Below are 22510 nucleotides of genomic sequence, written 5' to 3'. Positions count from 1 at the left end.
AGGCTGCTCGTGGTGGTGATTGTGGTCCTGCAGCTTCATGGTAGCAGTCCGGGTCTAACAGCTGATTGTAATGATTAACCACATGCAGCTTTTATTTATTGGATGATTGTATTTTTTCTGCATTTGTCTGCTACTGTGAAGCGTTTTATTTTGGAAATCTTGTTGAAAATATTTTTGGCTGTATAGTTTGTTTTTAAATATTACTCCACGTGGAGTTCAGACCACACACACCTGCAGTTCCTGCTAGCTCACCTGGTGTCACCTGTGCCGTCTCATCCGTCCCTCGCAGTCCTGTTTCTGTCCTCTGATATAACGGAGACCAATAAACTTGCAGAGTAACGTCTGTCTCTCGAGTCTTTTTTTCCACACATTTTCACCATAAAAGTCCTCCGTACCTGCACACCAGAGCTCAGACTGGAACCAGTTCCAACCACACGGCTCAGGGACAGGACTGGTTGTCAGTGTCGAGGCATTCACACATTCAGAACTGGGTTCTTACTTAGCTTCCACTTTTATCATCCTATCACAGTTTTGACCTCCACCTCTGGCTCGACCCCACCCTCTCTCTGGATCTTTGGGTTTTTCTGCCTTCATCATGATGATGATGATGATGATCACCACCACCACCATCATTATCCAATGTCCAGTCTACATCTCTCCCCAGCAGGGATGTCGAACTCATAGCTGCTCCCTGTCAGTGTGAGAAGTTTAACTGAACATGAGAAAGTTTTTCCACACGATGAAAAAAAATGCCGTCGCAGGAAGTGAAAGAAATCTGTCAGCGCGACTGTTTGAGCTTAAACTGAGAAATGTGTAAAATTACAGCAAAGCTCTGTAATTTTAACACAGAAAGTTCCTGTTCATTCACAGTGAAAGTTTTTATATTCTTTATTCATTTATAAATTTTCATTTTCCAAAGACATCCAGCGGGCCGGATCAAAGACTTTCCCGAGCCAGATCTGGCCCTTGCACCTTACGTTTGACACCCTTGCTTTTACTCATTGAAAACAAAGACGGGAGTCAAATCATTTACACTGAGCTCACAGCACTAATGTTGGCAGGAAAACACAGCCTGAAAGGTCAAAGTTCATCTGAACACCTCTGTGTGCTCATCTCCTTTGGTTCTCCAGAAGTCCAAGCAGCAGATCTCCTGCTGTGTCAGGTGTGACCGAGTCACAGGAGATTGGAAATGCCTCTTCCTGTTACTACAGCGTCACACCTCCCAGCTCGCTGTTGACGGTTTCTGCTGTGAGCAGTCCAAACACCCCCACCACCATATTTTATTTTTTTAATTAAATTGAATCATCGTCAGCCTTTCCCGCCTGGCTGCGAGCTACTTCACGTGGAGTGAGCAGCAGGTGATGATGTGGAGAGTCTGCGTTGCTTGGTAACAGATAAAAGCTGCACAAAGGACCACCTCCCACGCCGCACTCTGATTGGCAGCTGCTCGGCGACCTGTTCGCACACAGACGGCGTCCTTGAGACCAAAGCACACACAGACACACACTGAGCAGCTGTTGTTGAGTTTTTATTGAATGAGTGAAACGTCTACAGAGATGAGGCCTCGCAGGAACAAATCCAGCTGCTTACAGACAAACATCCAGATGTTTTTTCCTCTCTGTACATTCGGTGAGATATGTTCTGAGAAATGAGGCCCGGCAAACCCCCCCCACCAAAAATAAATCAAGAGTCAAATCAAACCCACGCAGGTCCTCATCACACCTGAAGCACACCTGAAACTCCCTCCTCCTCTTTGTGTGAAGGGCTCTTCTGTTCTACTAAAACTGCCGGTCTCAATCAATTTCAATCAAAAATGACGTAAATTATTAATATTGATGATTATGATTATTATTTACATCCAGCTCAGAGACTAGGAGGATCGGTGGTTTCTGACTGCCGTCATGTTAAATGATTCAGCTTTATTCTGCGTCAGCACTCAAGCCATTTATTAACAGATGACTTTATTTATGTACACTTTTTTTTAAACTTTTTTTCCTCTCACAAGTTTCACAAATTATAATTTTCAGATTTTCTCTGATTTGTTTTGGCAGAATTCTCTTTTGAGTTTTTAATTCATTAAAATATTTTCTCAGGCTGTCATTTCCATTTTTCTCAGATATTTTTGACCAATGATTTTATTATAATTCTTTTATAACAATTTTCCCAAAGAGCTGCGATGGATTTGTAAAGGTGCATTTCACTAAAACGCGCTGGAGCGCCAGTGGAGGCCATGTTAAACTCACTCCTGTAAAACAGGAGCATGACGCGTTCCCGGCTTTTCCAAAATATCGGAATATAACAGATCTGTCTGAAGTTCAACCGGCCGGGGAGGCTCGAGTCATTTTTCCAGAATTAGGAGCTTCAGCTCAGAAACTCAGTTTTAATAAAGCAGAACCTTCAACTCTTTCCCTCCACTGCCTCCACTCTCGCTCCGCCCCCTCCCACCTGGATAGTTAAAGCCTAAGTCTATGTTATAAAAAAAAAAAAAAACATCACATTGAAAAGAGGGAACAATTAAAATATACATATATTATAAATGTAAATACTCGCTCGGCGGAGCTCAGTCACACTATCATTGGCATAAGAAAGGATGGGTGTGTGGGTGTGTGTGTGTGTGTGTGTGTGTGTGTGTGTGTGTGTGTGTGTGTGGGCACGAACACAGCGTTTGAATGAGCGTCACTTCCTCCCCGGACCAAAGAAGAAAAAAGAAGAAAAAGAGGTGTGGCTGATACGAAGGTGTGGCATCAAGTACCAGCTGCCTCCTGATTGGAGGCATCGAGCGGCGCTGAGACTTTTCCTGTTCAGTCTGGATCTACGATATTTAACCGATGATGTAATAAATAAAGCGCGGCGAGTCGCTCGGACTGAACGGCCTCGTCTGCCGCTCGTGACGGAGGGAGGAGGGAGGGGAGGAAAGGAAAGGAGGCAGGGAAGGAGAGAAGGAGGGAGAGGAGGGGGAGGGTCTAGGCCTGAGCGTTGGTGCCGTTCTTGTCCGGGGGTCCGGTGCTTGCCGGCAGGTTGTTGAGGGAGGGCGGGGCCTCGTGCTGCTTGCTGTCGCGACGCGGCGGCATCCTCTCGTTGATGCGGTCCAGCCCTCGCGCCTCCTCGAAGCTCTGGATCTTGTGCTGCGGGTTGAAGCCTTGAATGGCTGCGAGGAAACAGGAAGAGGTTAGACACGAGGAGACGTCAAGCACAGCCGGGTCAGAAGGTCACCGCCAGCGCTGGATGCCGCCGTCCAGCTTTACTTTAAAATGTATTTTCAATGTCTGCACGTAATGCTAATATTTTATGACACATTTCAACGATTTCTCCTAAAAATAAATATCTGGTGAAAAAAAATCATGTTATTGTGTAAAAAAACTTTCCAGTTTTAAGAAATATTTTAAAATAATTTTGAGATTTTTCTTTAAAATTTCAGTAAAATACTTCTATTACTTTTAACAAATTCCATTTAATTTATAAAATAAATTGTCAAAAATGTAAAGAAAACATTTAATCAAAATTATTTTCAGCAATATTTTTGTACTTTAAGGATATTTCTAATTAGTAATATATAATTATGGCAATTATGTTAATATTATTTAGATATTTTATTATTTACCATTTAACATTTTAAATTTTAGTAACAGATTAGTATTTTACTACAGTATTTTATTAGCGTGTAACATCATTAAAAATATTTCACTTTTTATTTTAGAACTTGTGTGTGAACTTTTGCTGTCCTGCTGGCTCGTTTCTGACCCGCTGCACAAACAGTCACTTTTAAAAACACGAAGAGAAGGTGAGGAAACTTACTTGAAACAGGACAAAGACAGCATGAAGACAAAGAAACAGGTGATCAATAATCAGCTCTCACATTAGCTCATAAAAGGTTCAGGTTGAACATTAGACACCAACAGCACAGACATATTTCAGAGTGGGTGAACACAGACAGTCACACAGAGAGTCGGAGGGTCGGTTGCATACCTCGTGCCTCTTCTGCCTCTACGGTGGCTGTGTAAGCGTGAGTAGAAGTGCCATGCCAAAAAACCAATGGAGAGAGAGTGGGAACATTATATATCAATGCATTCAGTCAGTCACGTTATCAGTCCTGTTAACATGGAGTCAATCATCATACAACCCCACCCACCCCCCACCACCCCACCATCCTGACCACAGAGTCCGAGATTAGAGCACAGCTAACATCTTCATTGGGTTTATGGGGGTCTGTCGGAAACCGCAAAGACAAACCACCCGCGCCTGACTCTACCGTCATATCAAAGTGACGATTTTGGCGTCTAAACGTGACGCAGCTCCCAATCGGTCCTGATTCAGTGGTGCAAAGTTCATGCCGCCAACTCCGACCTACCCTGCTCTGAAGTAAGACCCGCTGGTTAGTCTGACCCTGGTGATGATGGTTTTTACCAGGGGGACAAAAGGTCGAGGTTCAGGCGACTACTTTAACATTTAATATGAATTCACCTCCATAAATACAGACGTTATACATATAACCTGGAATATTGCCACAAGCTGCAGCTGATGAAGTGATCTACATGACCAGATCAGGACCAGGAGTGTGGGTGAAGTTTTCAGGCTTTGTAATAATAAGTATAATTAGCCATTAATCCATGAAAATAAGTAAATGCAGTTTGATATGTGCTTGCTCTCCCTGCAGCCGTTCGTCTTTGAAGGCCAGTGTGCTGCAGAGATGTGCACAGGTTGGTCCGTCACAGGAGAATTGAGGACACTCGACATTTCCACCAGGCTACATGCTGATGAGGCGGGGGCAGTTTCTCGGCGGTTAGTCTCTCGGTGTGAGTGCAGGCATGGGGCGGTTAGTGTTAGCTGGACTCTGGGTTAGTGTTTGGTGGGATGTTCCGCTGCGCTCGCACTCACCGCTCTGCAGAGTCCGCCGACCGCCGGACAAAACACCGAGGGGCAGCGTCCCCGTCGGGGTCAGCCCCTTCAGCTGCAGTACGCTCTCGTTCTCCTCTCTGTCGACACACAAACACAACATCATTAGAGAGTGTCAGCTGATCGTGTCACCGATGAGGCACAGTTAACTTCAAAAGCCTCCAGACAGGAAGTCTAAATATGACGGCGTGATGTTTTCAGAGACAGCACAGATGGGAGGAGGAGGTCACTGCTGCACAACAAACCTGAAAGAAGAAACAAGGACTCCTCCTGACCAGGTTCACCAACATTCTACCAGATTAGCTCTCCAGATTATTGTTTATGATATAACCAGAGCTCAAAGCTCCACACAACCTTTCATAGCCTCCTGTGTGTTTCCTGTGTGCCAACACAGCAGAAACTAGGAACAAAGCACGTTTGTAGAGCTCCAGCTTGGGAGCCTTTTTAAGCTCTGCTTAGGTGGAGGTACTCTTTATTAGCAACCACACTGAGATGCAAACACATGCGAACCTCTTTCTCAGTTTTCTGAGGAAAGCTTGTTCCTCTCCACCAGGAGACAAGTCACCTGTTTAGTCTTTTACTGCAGATGACGGGATTTGCAAAAATAACTGAAACATGAAGTGATTTTCATAAAGACATAAAAGCTGAAAGACGTGGTCAATCACTGGCCTGCTGCAATTTTTTTATTCACCCTTCTAATAAATAAATAATAAATAATAAAGGTGCTGCTCTATCCAGACAACACACGGCTATTTGTTCCTACTCGGCTGATGTCAGTTCTCTAAAGAAGTCAGGGTTGAATTCATCTGTGGCTGAACTAAATGTTTAGTTCTACTAAATTACTCAAACTGTACAACAAACTGATTTGTTCAAACATAATATTTGTTTAGGTCAAACCCGAGTAACTGAAGCCAAGTCTAAATACCAGGCAAATACACCCTCGTTTGTGTTGGTTAGGTGTGAAAAAAATCCCACCTTATCAGTCCGACTTTGTCCAAACCACACCGACTTTTCGCCTGATTATAGCCAAAGCCAATCAGAATTCAGAATGCTTCTGGTACCAAAGACTGTCCATTTCCCAACATGTCTAAATATTCATGTGCAGATATCTGTTAAACCTGTTAGTTTAGAAAGCATTAATGAGCTTCTGTTAGCAGCAGGTCCAATGAAACGCTGCTGAGCTGTTCAGATTCCCGTACATGGGCCAATATACATCTGGTTAACTGGTTTAAACTTGACCTGTTTTTTCAGGCTTTTGTTCTTTGCACGTGTCTGTATCTGTGGTTTTATATCATATCTGATATCCTGGGTGTGGGACCGTTTCATTTGATTTTATTATAGTCCTAATTTTCATTTTATGATTTGCACTTCAGTAAAAAGACACCAAGCTGTAATGAAACAAAGTTCTCGGTTGAAGAAGTGAGTGCAAACAGAAGTAGAATTAAACTGCTGATAGAGATCAACTCAGTCATAAAGACGGACTGAAGATAAGGAGCCTGCGATGCTTTCCTGAGCCTTAAAATAACAGCAAGACATTTTCTGAAGAGGAGCAGTCACACTTTAAGGACAAATTATTCTGACACACTTCCACAGAATCAAAGGAGGACAAATGTAAACGACTGAGAAACTCATTAGCCTTAAATCAAAGTGGAGCAAAACTCTCAGTACCGTGCTCCAACAACCTCTTTATTCCACATTTTAGAGTGACGATTAAAAAAAGAAAGAAAGAAATCGTACAGAAAAAGGACTTAAACCGTCTCCTGCTTCTAAACATGGCCCTGATGTTAAAGAGTCTCATTGCAGTATAAACTTCACCCAAACCTTCAGGAATATAAAACACACCTGAGCACGGAGAAGACGCGAGCCATCTTTCCAATTGCCCGGATCTTGTTCCTGATCACCTCCTTCCTGACAGCCGGAGCGCCACCTGAGGAGCAGAATGGAAAAAGTCTTGAAAAGTTTGGTGGCATTTGAAATGAAGAACTCGATCTATACTGCGGAAGCTTGTCAGGGTCGACGAAACGTTCGTAAGGATATCAAGATGCGAGTCTGACTGTTTTTAGAAATTGAGGCAGAACTGGATTTAACCAAGACATCTGCAGAACACAGTGAGAAAAACCTCAGAGCCAAGCAGCTGGGTCGGAGAATTCAACCGTGTGAACCAGCCTTAAATCAGAAATAAGTAACTTGTGCACAGAAATAACAAACACACAGACTTTAAAAAAGTCACATGCATAGAAAAATACACCGAATGTGCAGACTAGTTATGACCTGATGGGAACTTCTAACTACCACATAATAATTTGAGCAGAGGAAAAGTATATTTTTAAGCAAACAAATTGGTCTAAAATTTCACAAATTCAGTGAACCGTCACACGAGAAAACAGATGATGCACAGACATATTTAAACCCAATGAACCCGAGCACGTCACCCATGCAGCGAGTTTTCAGTAAGTTTAAAGCATTATGACACATTTATAGTTCAAGTTGTTTCTCCCAGGGGTGTCAAACATAAGGCCCAGGGGCCGGAAGCGCCCTAGAAAAGTAGCTGTCTTTGGTAAATGTGATTGAGGGAATACATTTTGGACTTTTAACAGTTAAAACATTTTCTTTCAATCTCAGTTTGCTGCAGTAAATTTGATCCAGTTTATTTTCCCCGAGTTTTTTTTTTAATTTAATTCCAGAGCTCATCATTCAAAAATACCCAACAGGCTCCTCTTTTTTCATCATTCCCCGTCCACACAAGTAAAGACTATTTAAAAATAGTTTCCTCAGTTTCTTGAGCTTCAGGCCGACACTGATCGAGCTGTCGGAGTGGATTCACAGTTCTGCCCATTTCCTGCTCCAGGTTTTTATTCCTGAACACTCGTAGAGCAGCTTTGTATGCACAATTCAGAATAATGCTTCTATATCTGATCCTGAGCCTCAGCTCACTCTGAAACAAGCTTTTTTTAGCTCATCTTCCTTTAAGGAAACCATGTTCTGATTGTCTGCCCTGGTAAACAAAACTTTGACTCTCTGTGACATCACAAAGATCCAAGACTAGAGGAAGCTGTGATAACCTGAGTGTTTAATGCACACGCACACAGCTCGATGTCGTCTTCCTTTCAGAGACCTGCTGAAGTGTTCTGAGCATTAATGATTAATTCAGAGGATGAGTGATAATCTGAGCTGACCTGTAACTCTGACGGAATAAAACATTTATTTCTTCCTGAATCAGTAAGACTGTAAACCCCACAGCAGGTATCTCCTTCATCTTCCTCATAACCGTCTCATTGTTAGCAGAGATTATCACAGTAATAATCAGCGAACCACAGAGGAGGCGGGGCTAATAGCGACTGCGCTCTCGCAGTTATGAGCCAAACTCGTTCTAACAGCTGCCGCCACACATCGACTTCCCTCAGGGTTTCACTTCCTCCCTGGGCCCCAACGCATCTGATTCATTTACATTCAGTGTTAAGCACCCGCTGCAGGTCGCCATGGCAACACGCCAGATACTACTGACAACTTTTTTTTTTTTTTTAAGGCTTCTCTGACTCGCCGGCCTCCACAGTCAGCCTGTCAGCAGCTAATAAAACACCCCAGAGCACCATCTGGCTGGCATACAGCACTTCCAGTGAAGCTGATCTAAACCAGAACATCTCAGCCCTGCTCTCTATGACATCACAGAGATCCAAAAGTAGGGAAAAAAAGGGGTAAACTGGGTGTTCAGAGCAGTGTGCATGCTGAGCTTTGGGCTCACAGAGATTACTGAACACAGACTGAGCTCATGATTAGATATTTTACCATGAAAGTCCCACTGGAACAGCAGAGACATGGATCAGATCCACTTTACATCAGCTCGACTGTAAGAAAACTAAAGCTTTCAGCACAGAGTCGTGTTTTTATCACCGCCATCAGAGGTCAGTGTCGTGTGTTCAAGGATAGTCTGATATCCTGTCTCACTGCTGCGAGCTGCACTTTATCTAAGAAAACCGCACAGAATTCACTGTGAAGACAGTGAAAATAAAACGTGTGAACCTGCTGCAGGAGGTATGTGCGACACCCTCGTGACCATGTGAACCTAACATGGCAAGAAATGCAAAGGTGCCAAACTGCCGTCCGTGCAGGCCGAGCCTTACTGAGCATGTGTGGAAACTAAATGGGTGTGGCTAAAGGCGTTCTTACCCTCGCCCGTGTCGTCGGCTTCGGATAGGAGCTCGTCATCGGAGCAAATGTTCAGCACGTTCACCAGCATCTCCGTCACTGTTTCAGAGGACACACACAGCGGCATGTCTGATTGGTTATCACAGAATGCAAACTTTAGAAAGATCCTCCCTCCTCTTTGACCCTCACCTTTCTCTCCAACGAAGGGCAGAGACCAGGTGAAGACATCCATGAAGTTGGGGAGCCAGTAAGGGTGAGGGGAGCAGTTAAACTGCCGAATGTTCATCACGTTGTTCTCGTATTTCAGCACCGCCGCTGAGGACCACACACACACACACACACTCATTATCTTGACTCCATCAGCCTGCCTCCTGCTGCCATGGTTTCCCTCCTCCTCTGGTCCTCTTACCTTTGTTGTTGTACACATCCAGGTAGTTGGGAGCCGAGAAGATTGTGATTAAAGAAGGAAACCCCGTCGTCTGACTTTTCCTGTACATTCGATACCTGCCGGAGAAAAATGGACGGTGCTTTAAAAACACTGCACTTCCTCTAAAATCCACGAGGGGCAGGCCGCACACACACACGGTCATGAAAACACACTTTTGTTTATAAACAGCCGTAATGAACTCACCCAGCGTCCTGAGCTTCATGTGCTCGTATTACAGACAGCAGGTTATTGTTCATCAGAAAGTCACAGACTGCCGGGTAACTGAAACACACACACAACAAGAAGAGTTTTAAAGAACGGCTTTTACAAGACACACACACACACACACAGATGGAGGTGATCTCACTGAACGTGATGAGCATCAGAACCGCCTCCTCCAACCCACCGCAGTTACCATGACAGCTAAGAGGGCTGCTCAAACTCGAGTATGACAAGCGATGCTGAAAGCGCTAAAATTAGGATTAATTAAGCTTTACACTGGGGGGGGGGGGGGAATCAGATCCTCACAGAAATGCCAGCTCACTTCAGAAAATCATACCCCACACACACACACACACACACACACACACACACACACACACTTCCCGAGTTTTTTTCTTTAATCCACACTCACTCAAGTAAAAGCAAAGCCCAGAAATGAATCCCCTTCATCACTTGACTAAAGTTCAAGGAGATGATTCATTCAGCAAACCACACATTAAAGAAGATGGAGGCGCCTTCATGAAGCTCAGTCTGTATGGGTCAGGTGTGCAGGTGGTGTCACACAATCATCACTTAAACCTGAGTTTAAGCCTGAGGCCACCAGCATCATGCAGCCCGAGGCTTACAGTTGAGGAACATTTCAATTTATTTTTGTATAACACCAAATCACAACAGCAGCTAACTCAGGGAGCTTAATAAAGACCCCACAGTTATCACATGACACCCTTTGAGCAAACGCTTGGCGACATTTGAGAGAAAAAACTCCCATTTAACAGGATGAAACCTCCAGCAGAGGTCACCGATGCTTCGCGTCAGGAAGTGCAAGAAAACATTCTGTCTTAAAAACTGCAGGGAGCTATCGGTTTACTTTAATAAAGGATACACTTCCTGTATCGGTGATTGATAGGAGCAGACTTTTATTGAGCAACGTTTAAAAAAAAAAACAGAACAAAAAAAAAACAAAAAAAACCCAGACCTTTTTTCTGACCCTAAAAATAGAGACGGGAAGTAAACTTCTGATGCTGCTGCCTCTGTTCTTGAATTATTTCACGTTAAAATCGATGCAGCGTCACATTTTTCTCTCACTGTATATGTGGCCTCCACCCTAAGTAAGGCCGTCTTTACTTCCTGTAGTGGTGTGGGTCTGTGTGGATCCTCCCAGTCAGTCGTGTCCAGTGATGGGTCTGAGACGCCGTCTGAAGCGACCCAGATCCTCACTCAGGTTTGTGTGTGCTGACTCGGTAATAAAGGCCAGACGGCCACAAACATGCTCGCTGTAATGAGTTCTGTAAATGTCGAGCTACTGAAACAAACTAATGGTGGATAAAAGAGGCTTAGGAGCAGCTTTCGTCGCCCTGTGACTTCCGAGCAGTGTCAACGCTGCAGATTCAGCTTAACTATTAAGACAGAGCAGGGAATGCTAATATTTATTTTCAGTATCTGTGTGACAGCGGATTTAACGGCACTCACTTATCCACAGATAAGCCATTGTTTGTAAAAGCTTTAATCAGCTCGGATTAACAGAGCGCTCTGCTTTTTGGTGCTCGGGCGGCAGCAGCGTGGCTTGTACCTGTAGAAATAAGAGCATCCTCTGACACTGTTGTGGCAGAAGTGTTCCTGGGTCTTCTCTGAGCCGTAGTCCTCGCCCGGGTCTGACCACAGCAGGTCGCACATTGGCCCGAATGCCGGAGGCTCCTTAAACCGGTCCAGCTGGAAAAAACAGGAAAATTTCAGATAATTTAAACTCTAAAAGAGAATGTGTCTGTGAGGTTCTCAGTCATCCAGGTCATCGTAGTCAAAGGAGCTTGCAAAGAAAAGCGTCTGGACTTCTTTAAGTTGCTTGAAGACGTTTCACCTCTCATCCGAGAAGCTTCTTCAGTTCTAAGGTCAAATGGTGGAGAGTCCCAGATTTAAACCTCGTGGGAGTTTCCCCCCACAGAGGGACAAAAGGACCCCCTGATGATCCTCTAATCGCCTGAGCCAAGGTGTGAAACTGGGTGTGGGTCCCAATCAGCCAGGGTTTCAGGTGAGCTCATTGTGAAACCTCTCTAAAAGAGAATGTGTTTATAAACCACCACCAAGAAGAGTAAATCGTTTCCAGCTCTGATTCTTCGCCTGCCGGCTCTTCTAATATCTTGATGCATTCTCAATCATCCAGGTAAGTAAATCCCAAAAGGCTGATTCTGTTCATCTGGACGTAGCGTTTTCAGTGGGAGAAATGTTTTGTCACTCATCACTCATTAAGGATCAAGGAACTGACCTCACAGCCCCATTGTTCCTTCAGTGGGCTGGTTTCAGTCATTATGTAAATGTACTGTTTATAAGATTGTGGAAACCTGCAGTCAGCTGAGACTGAAGAAGTCACTTGGATGAGTGACGAAAGCTTCTCCCACTAAAAACGCTACGTCCAGATGAACAGAATCAGCCTTTTGGGACAAGAGCCAAACTCTCTCTCAATAACTCTCTCACTCTTCCTAAGGCCCTCCTCCCTAAAAGCACACTTTCTTCTGATTGGCTGACCCCAGTAAGCCAGCCATGGGCCAGCACATGTCGTAAACAGAGAAGTCAGTGAAGTCAGATTCAGGCTTGTGGTTTATAAACATTTACAAACATTTACGTTATTATTAGAAACCGATGAAAAATGCAAAACTTCAGACTATCAGTGACGTGCCTACTGAAGACTCTGGCTGTCAGCCCTTTCGTGATGTAACACATCTCACCTTTCGTATGTCATCCAGGCAGGTGATCTCAGGGCTTAGACCTCCGTGCACACACAGGAACTGCTGGTTGAGGAGGGCGGCCAGAGGCAGGCAGTCAAACGCCTCCATGCAGGCATCGTATACACGCTCAGAGTACTTTATCTTACCTGGAAACGCACACACACCAAGGTCAGCTGCAGTCAGATAAGCGGTCTCTGATGCTGGTGTGTGAGGACAAACACTTACACTCCTGCTTGAAGGTGAAGTACTCTGTGAGATGTCGGCACTCGTGGTTGCCTCTGAGGAGGAAGAGGGTGTTGGGATGGTTGACCTTCAGGGCCCACAGGTACAGTACACACTGCAGTAACACACACACACACACACACACACACACACACACACACACACACACACACAGGGATAATCGTGAGAAACACCATCACCTGACTCCACGTGAACAGTTCTCTAAGACTGATGGAGTTAACCGCTCCTGGGTCCAAATTCTCCTTCAGTTAAACAGTCCAGCTGTTGTTGTGAGTGATGTGAGATTTTAAGGTGGGGAGAGGCAACACCGTCATGGTGAAAATAAAGCACAAACATAAAAGGTTTACGCTGAATGTGACATAATAATCAGGATGATAACGTTGGATTATCATTCCCGGTTCACCGCCATGACTGAAGGTGGAGGCCGGCAGAGGAGGAGGTCTGCAGGCTGTGAGATGACTAACAGCAGCCCGACGCTGTGAGATGATCCGCCGCTGTTTACTGACTCTGACAGATTCATTAATTATGGGGGATTAGTCGATGCCATTATTGATCGCTACAGGCCGGGGCCGACAGTCCTCGAGCAGAAACTCTCGGTGCAGAGGGAATACGAGTATCATGGAGAAACCTTCATCTCCATCAGGGAAAGAGCTGCTGAAGCACTGACATGCAGTAAACCGGCAGCTGACGGACGTCATCCTCAACCTCCAAACAAACCCACGGATCCTTTCAGCTGCCACTCACTCCTGTGTTTTTGTGCACCACCTGTTTCAATTTAATGTTTTTTCTGCTCTGAAGGCGTCGAGCTGTTCAACTGAGCCGAGCGCAGAGGAAGACGAGAAGAATAAACAGTGTTGGAGTCGGGCTGCGTGCACGCTGTCATTCCTACATGCAATTATGTAACTTCATGGCGCTGGTAAAGCCACGGCTTGTGTCAGACATGGGTGACTTTACGCTCGTGTTCCCTTTGTTAGTAAAAGAGCAGCGGCACGCTTCACCATTCAGCCTTTGAAAGATGAGACTGGAGAGAACAGCAGGAGAACAGCAAGACAAAATAAAACTACACAACCTCAAAGAGAGGAGACGACCTCAAGAATTTCTGGTTTGTGGCTAAAAAGTGAAGATTTTTAGCAGTAAATGAGATTCCTCTTAGTTTATGGATAATTGGCAAAACTGTCTTTTCTCCAGAGAGCAAACAGTTTGTGCATCAGTCTGCAAACATGTTTATTTGTGCTACAACGTTTTAACACGGGGGCCGACTCACTGCTGCCTGTGCTGGACGTCACAGGAACTGAAGCATGCGGTGCTGCCATGATCATGTGGTATGACTAAACACTCAGATTTGAGCTGCAGTTAAAACTTCTGAGAGACTTTTTCTGCCCAATTAAATGTCTGAAAAGGTCAAAAAACACAAAAGACATTAGAGCAATCAGCTGATTCAGCCGTGACTCAGAGTCGGGACACGCAGCACGCCGTTCGGTCTGCGGCTGTTGAGTCGTCTGGAAAACGAGTCTTTATGAAGACAAATGACCTCTAAACTAACAGAGTTCAGTCAAGCATCTGCTGCTGCAAACTGAGTGTGACTTTGAAACAGGACGATGACACACGGCGTCTCTGAGGTCCAGGCAGAGCTGAGGAGGAGGAGGAGCAGCTCCAGGATGTCCACTAATCCCAAACAAGGAAGCACGACGGCAGCCATACAAATGTCAGCAGCTCCATGCCAGAAGACGCCCGGTGCTCCCTCTGATGGGGCGCAGCTGGAGTTTGAGTTTGTGTGTTTGTGTAAGTGTGTGTGTCTAGCAGGGTGTGTTTGTGTGGAAGAGTGGGTGTGGCAGTCAGGGCGGCGAGGGGGCAAACAGTGTGCCTTTTATTACCCATGACTATTTAAAGATGCCCTGCAGAGCCGTGCGGGCCGAGTCTCCAAATGTCACGCCAGGATTTCTGTACCAACACATCCTGACAACTCCAACACAATAAACAAGACGACTCCGAGCTCTGCACACACTCCCACAACACCCAGGAAGGCTGAAGACGCACAGCAAACCTGGACGGGTATAAGTACGCAGGAGCTAACGAATAAATGAGAGAACGCCCCAACTGCCAACTAATACCCACAAAACAACCCAAAAAAGATTCAAGACAAGCACAAAAGAAAGACCGAAAACAAGAGCCAAAAAAGGAAGAAAACAACCCGAAGACAAACAAAGTGACCCAAAAAACAAAAAAAATAATGAAAAAGAGACAAAACAAGAGCACAAAAAGTATAAAAAGGCAACAAATGACATTTCTTTCCTGTGCCGAGGAAGCTACAGACACGCACCTCGATGCTGAAGTAGCCTCGGTCTACGTAATCCCCGAGGAACAGGTAACGGGTGGTGCTGGGGGACCCACCCACCTCGAAGAGCTTCATCAGGTCGAAGAACTGACCGTGGACATCTCCGCACACTGCACATACAAACACAACAAGCTCAGCGTTACTACAGCCGCTTTCAGACACAGGCTGAGCTGAGAGGAGGATGATTATGAGCTGTCGCTCATGCAAAGCTGTAACATTAGCGTTAGCAGACCGTGTTCTTTCATCATTAACAAAGAGGAAAACATGCTGGTGATAAATTCTCAGCTGACATCTTTAAATGTCTCTGCACGTTGCTGACATACCAAGTGGGCGGGGTCAAGGCGAGGCTTTACCTGTGATGGGGGCTTCCACCTCAAGCATGCATTTCTCCTGCCGGAGGATGGCGGCACCCTCGTTGATGATCCGCAGGGCCGTCTCCTCCTCCAGCCGACCCTCCTTTACCAGATGGGCCTTGAGCACCTCCAAACTGGGCCTCCCGTCCACGTACAGCTCTTTGACCGTCAGGCGGTCTCCAGGAGGATACGGCACGGCTGCAGAGAGATGAAAGAGAGAAGGGACACGGTTACACTGTGACCTCATACAGAACACACAAAACCTTCACCCTTTAGTTTAAAGGGGCTCCATGCTGTTGTTCAGGGACAGAATTGATACTTTTTAATGATGATATTTAATGATATTGAACAGGAACTCGTATTCCTGTCCTGCTGACAGGTGATCGCTTGCTGTAATCTTTAATAAAGGTTGGTCCCCTGTTCGGGTGTTTTCTGGCTGTTTTTGTGCTGTAACATTCCCACGCTCAGATAACGCCTCGTTAGGAATGCTCTTATCATCAGCGAGGTCACGACGTGCCTTTGCAGCACACCTGAGATCACCCGGGTACCCGCGGCTTTGTTTGCAAAGAGCAGGCCCGCTGACTTCAAATCCAAGCTTATCCAGGTCACACCTCAGAGCCAACCACGCAGGCCCACAGGCAGATCAGCGTCGGTGAGGTGTCCGCGGCATGTCGGGGCTCGTCCTGAACACAAAGCAGCAGAGTGTGGCGGCGCGGCCCAGCCCTGCAGGAAATACCAAGCAGCTTATTTCAAGAAAACCCGTCGCTGCTCACAGACTCCAGCAGGCAGGGCCGAGCTTCTACACCCACGGTTACTAACGTTCCTTAAAGGTGTTTGGACCAACGCTGTAAAACCGCTGCTGTAACAACTGTTACTGAGCAGCTGAGCCCGAGCAGATGCACTGCAGCAGGAATCAGAATCACAGTTAAAGAATATATAAAATATATAAAGGCAGGAGGAGAAGGACACATGACATGACTGTCTGCTCTCACCTGCACGGTCCAGGTCATGTGATACATTTATGACCTGGAATCACCTGTGTCTGTCTACATGAACTCAGTGACGGTGCAGTCAGACAGGCGGGTCAGTGTGCGCTGTGATTGGTCACAAACATGTATTTTGTGTTTTTAATCACCTTTCCCCGCCACACCGGCTCCGACCGCCCAGTTCACCTGCTGTGAGGTCAGAGGCTGTTTGGTCACCTGACTGCTGAGGTGACATAAACACGGTGATGCACCGAGAGGAAGGTCTAAGAAGACGGGAGCAATCACGCAGACACTGAATGTTCCTGAACACTCGCTCCTGGCACGGCGCTCTAGTTCAGCACGCAGCTCTGAAACCAAACCAGGCCGCACGTGTTCAGCCAATCACGTCGCAGCTCCTCGTGAACTGGTTCATCGAAGTAAAAGCAGCTGCGAGTCCCCACCAGACAAATTTATCTGCCCGACAACTCGGAAGTGAGAGTGGAGTGTGTGAAGAGAGAGAGAGAAAAACAAAACCACGATTGTGAAAAGGAGGTGTTGCCGACCGCTGCAGGAAGCGGTATTCAAATAACCATCAGCAGGAGGGACACAGGAAGAGTGAAACTGCTCAGATGCTTAGTAAACTCAGCCGCCGCCGCCCCGCACTTTGTTTGCTGTTGAAGCCACGCGGCTGCCTGCCAGTCAAACATAAGCAAAGCAGCGAGCCGGCCCAGCACAGATGGCCGCTTGTTTCTGTCTGTGCAGCCAGCGAGCAAACACCAGCAGGACACACAGAATCAGACCTGAGTGCAAAGAAACTTCACTTAAACAAGCAACAGCAACGACAGAACCCACGGACTGAAGCCCACATGCCAAACATGGAAGACCCCCCTTCCCTTATTTTTATTTATTTATTTATTTATTTTTTGGGGGGGGGGGGGGGGGGGGGGTCAGTGCTGTCTATGGACTGGTCTGAGGCCAAACCATCACAGCTAAGGCTTCAGTCTGAGCCTCACATTAACGCCGCCATGCAAACATCTGCACGGACGAGAATGACAACTCGTTAGATAAGAAGCTCATTTTCATCTTGTTTGCATATATATGAACTCACAGCTTCCTGCAGCCGACGCAGCCATCGATAACGAGCAACGTTAACGTGACCGACAGAGAAAAGGAACTGCTCAGGAACAAACCCCACACAGCCGAATAACCCAAACTGACTCATCCACACAAGTTGGAGCAGGTCGGGCTGACAGCTTCACATTACTGTTAATAACCTGCAGTTGTGTGTGTGTTACTTTCAGTCTTGCCTCGAGTTCATACTTGAACACCTCTGCACAACTTCACGCATCTACCACAAACCGAGGTCAAACGCTAGCGCCTGTTAGCTTCAGCGTCACACCTGAGGAGCAGCTCTGTCATCACCTGGATGGTCACCACCTCCTTCCCATCCTCCCTCTGCTCCACTCTGCGTGTGAGGAGGTGCACCCACAGCAAGGCTAAGAACAACGAAAGGAGAAACTAACGTGAAGTCTCTCATACTGAGCTCCAATCACACCATAAATACCCAAATACCTGTCTAACTTCATGTGACCCTTAAAGTGCTGCAGATGTGCACCTTTTTGACTGCACAACGCCCGAACGTACAGGGTGAGGGTTGGCGTGTACCCCTGAGCGGGACAGGCCCCAGACGGCACTCCGTGCTCGGGCCCACCCCAAAAAGTCTTAACACCTTAACCACCTTAACAGATCAGCATTTTCCTTCCTTTTGATGTTGGATGGAATAACCATAAGATTATAGGCTTTGGAGACCGTGCTGACCCGATTCTCTGTGGGTGGAGTGGACGGGGTCCAGGGTGGAGCTCCATCACAGAGGCCAGGACAGCAGAGCAATCCTGCTGCATCCTCCAGCCCAGCTCCATCAATCATGAATGAGGACAGAATCATTACACATGCCGAGCGAGGCAGACGGCCCGACTGATTCGATTACCATCGGTAACTAAACCAAAAGGCCAGAACACACATGCACGCGCACACACACAGGGTTCAACAGGAAGCTGCAGATTGGGCTGCTGTGATGAACTACAGCCATCAGCAGCAAGCTGCTCAGCCTGAAGTAATTACATAATTCAATCGAGCTGATTCAGGGCTGCAAACAACACGTGGAAACATCCCAAAGAAAATTCCCAGAATCCAAGTAGGAGCTGTTCTCTGTGACCATTCCCAAATCAAACAGCAACCAGGTTGTCATCAGAGAAAACCAACAGTGAGGCTGAGTGCTCAGGGCAGCTTATCAGAAGGATAAGGTTCTGGACTTTCAAAAACGAACTGATAAACTCTTAGAGTGGATCTGGAAATCCATCCAGATATTCCTGGAAGAGTTGTTGTGTTGGTGCTCACAGATAAACAATCAAAGGTGATTCTGAGCAGGTAAATCCATTCAGAGTCGGCCGTATCGGCTTCCTGAGCGGCGGCACCGGCATTAAGGAGGTCTGTGTAATGACCAGTGGCCCTCCTAAGCTTCTCAAACCCGGTGAGCATATCAAACATGACCCCACCTGCTGCTTCACCCGACACCACAACGACTCAGAGAGAAAGCCGTTTTATTCTCCAGCAACCACCAAACTGGGCTCCAGCGATGGCCCATCTGTGCAGTGCTCCTGATCAATCAGCATACATTAGCCGGCCTAACAGTCGAGTCTAAAACACGCTAAAAACGCTCAAATTCATTGATGCTTGGAGCAGCAGGAAGTTATTTTAGGCTTCAGTGATTCAACAGGAACCAGAGTTCACAACCCAACGCCGCCCGTTTGGAGACACAACTCCTAATAGCTTCATTACTTCCTGTTTCATCATGAAGAAATGATAACGACATTGAACTTAATAATTTTATTCATCTACTGTGTAATAAGCAGGTCTTATAAAACAGTAGATGTTGGTGGGGAGCAGTGTCTCTCAGACTCATGAGCCTTCTGCAGATGAAAAGTTCTGTTTAAATCTAACCGGATAATTTCATTGATGGCTAAAGTGGGCAATAACAACTTTTTAAGGTGCCATCAAAAACTCCAAAAATAAAACAAAAGCAGAAGTAAAGAAAGACAATATCCACCACCATTTTAATATTATTAATATTGTTTCCTGATTGATAATAATAATAACCATGTGGTTATACACTGTGAAATCGCCACAATCATAGCATAACATAAACTAAATAATTTGTGAAATTAAATGGCAGAACATTTCAAATATAAACTAAAACACTAATGATACAATAAAAAACTAAAATATAAATGAAAAAAAATCCAAAATAAAGATGAACTGAATTATAAAACGTAAAAAATAAAATAAAAACATTTTCATTAAATTATAATAAATTAAATTGATAGGTCTTTAAATGTGGGGTGTGTGTGCAGGGGTTCGGAGAGCCTGTGATGCTGAGCAGGAGGTTGCCTCCGGGCTCGGATGGGCTCGTCTCGGGGGTGTTTGTTCTGCAGAGCGGTGAAGCACCAGCTGCTGCCTCTCTGAGAGCTCTGAACACCGCAGAGAAAAACCGCAGCAGCAGAACGTGGCTCAGTCCTCCACACAAACCTCAATTTCAAACTCATTTTCCATAAACACACACAGCGGGGCAGATTCGGGGGCGGGGGGTTGACGAGGCCAGTTTATTCACCCCTGAACCATTACGAGGCCAGCTGCCTGCCGCACACGGGGCGGTGTATACCCGCGGACAGGATCCAGGTATCCGCGGCGTCGTGCGGACTTTCCGCGTGAACCCAAGCATCGAGCGTGGCTTGACGGCGGGCTCTCACACCGCACACCTACATCTGGAGCTCAGGGCTGCTAAGCTAAAAGGCTAAGTTGTTAGCTGCCGCGGCATCGATTAGCGGGCTGATTGATTGGCCGGACTGCCTGTTTCCCCCTGCCTGGTGGAAGAGGCGTTAAAGCGGGCAGCTCGGGGAGAAATCACCGCTAACTGCGGCTCTGACATCCAGCTGCTCACATTTAGCGAAGCCATTAGCCCCGACACCCGTCAACTTCCTGCCCCAGGAACGCGCTCTAAAGCCGGACAATCACGTACCTTTGACGGGCCGCTCCGTGGTGGAGAGTTTGCTCTGGTCTTTGGCCGACATGCTCCCTCCCTGCGGGCTGCGGGCCGGAAAACAGGAGAAATTCCGAACTAAACTGGACCGATTCTTCCTGACGAGCTAGCAGGCTAGCTGGAGCGAGCTAGCCGCGCTAGCTGGTGGTGGGGCTGGGAGCGGCGGCGGCAGCGCGTCCCTCCGCGTACAGGGCAAGCGAACCGAGTCGAGCTGGAGTCAGACCTGACCAGGGTAGGGAAGAGGGAGCGAGGGCGTCCGTTTCACCGACAAACCGGAGCCTCTCCGCTCTGCCCTACTCCTCTCTGCGGTGCGGTGATGCCGACCCGCGGTCCAGGCAGGAAGCGGCCCGGGCAGCAGCGCCGATCTCTGGCTTCAGCAGCACCGAGCGGCGCGGCGGATCATGTCTCGGCTTTATCCCGTTATTCTCGGACAAGGTGCATCTGTTCCAGGCCGCTGCGCTTCAGTTTTTTCCTGTCGTGATCCGATGTGTCGCCCAGACCCTCTGTCGGATTACAATAATCCGCCGCAAGCGGATTTCCTACAACATGGCTCAGCGCGGGCGGGGGGTTGTGGGTAATGTAGTATTAAAGCGGTATGAATGCGCCTCCTTCAGAGCCCACTCAGCGCGTGCACCGCACTGTCAATGGAAAATAACTGCATAAATAAAAACTCTGCTGTCTACGGTGTGAATAGATAAATAAAGTAAAAATACACAATGTACGGAAAATAATAATAATCTCTAATAAAATTACGGATAAAAAATTACAGATACATTAATAAAAAAATACACCCTACGGAAAAATTTAAGAAATAAAATTAAATAATAAACACACTATGGAAAATAAAAAAGTTTCAGTAAAAAATAATATTAAATAAACACTGTCTGTGGGGCAAAATAAATTAAAATGCAATGTCTTTGGGATAAAATTAAAAATAAACAAATGAAAAAAGGGGGAACATTCATTAAAATAAGCGTAATATAAAATAAGAAGCCCGAGCCGAAAAGTTTCTCTGACACTGTCTTGGAAAAATGTTTAATTACATACACTGTTTACGAAGAAAAATATTATCCTTAAAAACCAAAGTTTCATTGTGACAAAAGTAATATTAGTCTTTAACAAACAGTGAACTCTAAAGAATGGTTTCTTGGTGTTTATTCTAAACTTCGTTCTCAACGTTTAAAGTTTTCATTCTCATTTCAATAAAATAAAGCGAAAAACAAGGAAGTGTCTGATTTAAACGCACTCACAGTAATACTTGTGCTGCGCATTACATGCTGTTACACGCTGAATATGATAGCACACTCAGCAGATCTGAAATACGTCACAAAGAGCCACGTGTGCTTCACTGTCACCTGTTGTTGGATAAAAACATTTAAAATTGTTGGATCTTTTTTTTTAAATTAAGTTCGGCACCTGCTCTGCAGCACGGTCTTATTTTCCTCACGATGACGATGAAGAGGCCACCTGGTTTCTGACGTCACGTGCTGTATTTGTTGGATGGATTTTGCGCAGCACAGAGCTGAAGCCAAACACCACAGCGCCTCCGTGTGGTCACTGTAGGTAATGCCAGCAGTGACCACACGGCGTCCCTTAATGAGCTGAAGGTCTCAGGGCAGGACGTCTCAGGTGATCCTGAGCTTCACACTCACACTGAGAGCGTCGGGCACCGGTTCACTGGTTTTAAAAAAACTGAGTTCTGAATGCTCTGATAAATAAAACATGTATTATTGAATTATTACACAGAGCTGTGAATAGCTCTCAGTCTGTCCAGGGCCGGAAGTCACTCCGTTTCATCACAGAGTTTGATGAGATTTTTCACCTGAAACTCAAAATAAAATCATATAAAATATCATTGAACTAATGAAATAAAATTGGGGCTCAAGAGTTGGGCGTTCGTCTTGTAATCAGAAGGTTGCCGGTTCGAGCCCCAGCTCCGACAGTCTCAGTCGTTGTGTCCTTGGGCAAAACACTTCAGCCGTTGTCTACTGGTGGTGGTCAGAGGTCAGAGGGCCCGGTGGCGCCTGTGTCCGGCAGCCTCGCCTCTGTAAGTGTGCCCCAGGGCAGCTGTGGCTACAATGTAGCTTGCCATCACCTGTATATGAATGGG

The 22510-nt window shown here is 46.2% G+C and overlaps 1 protein-coding gene across 3 annotated transcripts; it reads right to left on the bottom strand.

The window, feature by feature from the left end:
* Positions 1-1515: 1515 nt before the first annotated feature.
* Positions 1516-20972, bottom strand: ppp3ccb (protein phosphatase 3, catalytic subunit, gamma isozyme, b). 3 transcript variants are annotated; one of them, XM_026174677.2, is made up of 14 exons: positions 20380-20972; positions 15340-15537; positions 14972-15096; positions 12634-12745; positions 12409-12554; positions 11259-11398; positions 9671-9748; positions 9449-9543; positions 9229-9354; positions 9061-9138; positions 6736-6820; positions 4876-4973; positions 3967-3993; positions 1516-3148 (listed from the first exon to the last, which is right to left on the bottom strand). In XM_026174677.2, exons 1-14 carry the CDS (start codon positions 20429-20431, stop codon positions 2964-2966), a joined length of 1545 nt encoding a protein of 514 aa, XP_026030462.1. In that variant the 5' UTR covers positions 20432-20972; the 3' UTR covers positions 1516-2963. The 3 variants fall into 3 exon arrangements, with proteins under 3 accessions (XP_026030462.1, XP_026030463.1, XP_026030464.1); XM_026174678.2 differs by having other exon boundaries at positions 1516-3139; XM_026174679.2 differs by lacking the exon at positions 3967-3993.
* Between the last annotated feature and the right edge of the window lie 1538 nt (positions 20973-22510).

This window comes from Astatotilapia calliptera, chromosome 7 (assembly GCF_964374335.1).
Source record: "Astatotilapia calliptera chromosome 7, fAstCal68.1, whole genome shotgun sequence".
Classification (NCBI taxonomy): Eukaryota; Metazoa; Chordata; class Actinopteri; order Cichliformes; family Cichlidae; genus Astatotilapia; species Astatotilapia calliptera.
Note: the sequence above shows the minus strand (reverse complement) of the source record. Positions and strands in the feature narration are given on the sequence as shown.

What these genes read in the sequence shown, in the direction of transcription:
- ppp3ccb (XM_026174677.2), bottom strand. Translation starts at nt 20,431, where the DNA reads ATGTCGGCCAAAGACCAGAGCAAACTCTCCACCACGGAGCGGCCCGTC. An exon ending in GCCTGGATGACATACGAAAG is followed by an intron (nt 11,399 to 12,408) that starts GTGAGATGTGTT and finishes TGTTTTTTCCAG; the next exon opens with CTGGACCGGTTTAAGGAGCC. An exon ending in CGCGTCTTCTCCGTGCTCAG is followed by an intron (nt 4,974 to 6,735) that starts GTGTGTTTTATA and finishes GTGTGTCGACAG; the next exon opens with AGAGGAGAACGAGAGCGTAC.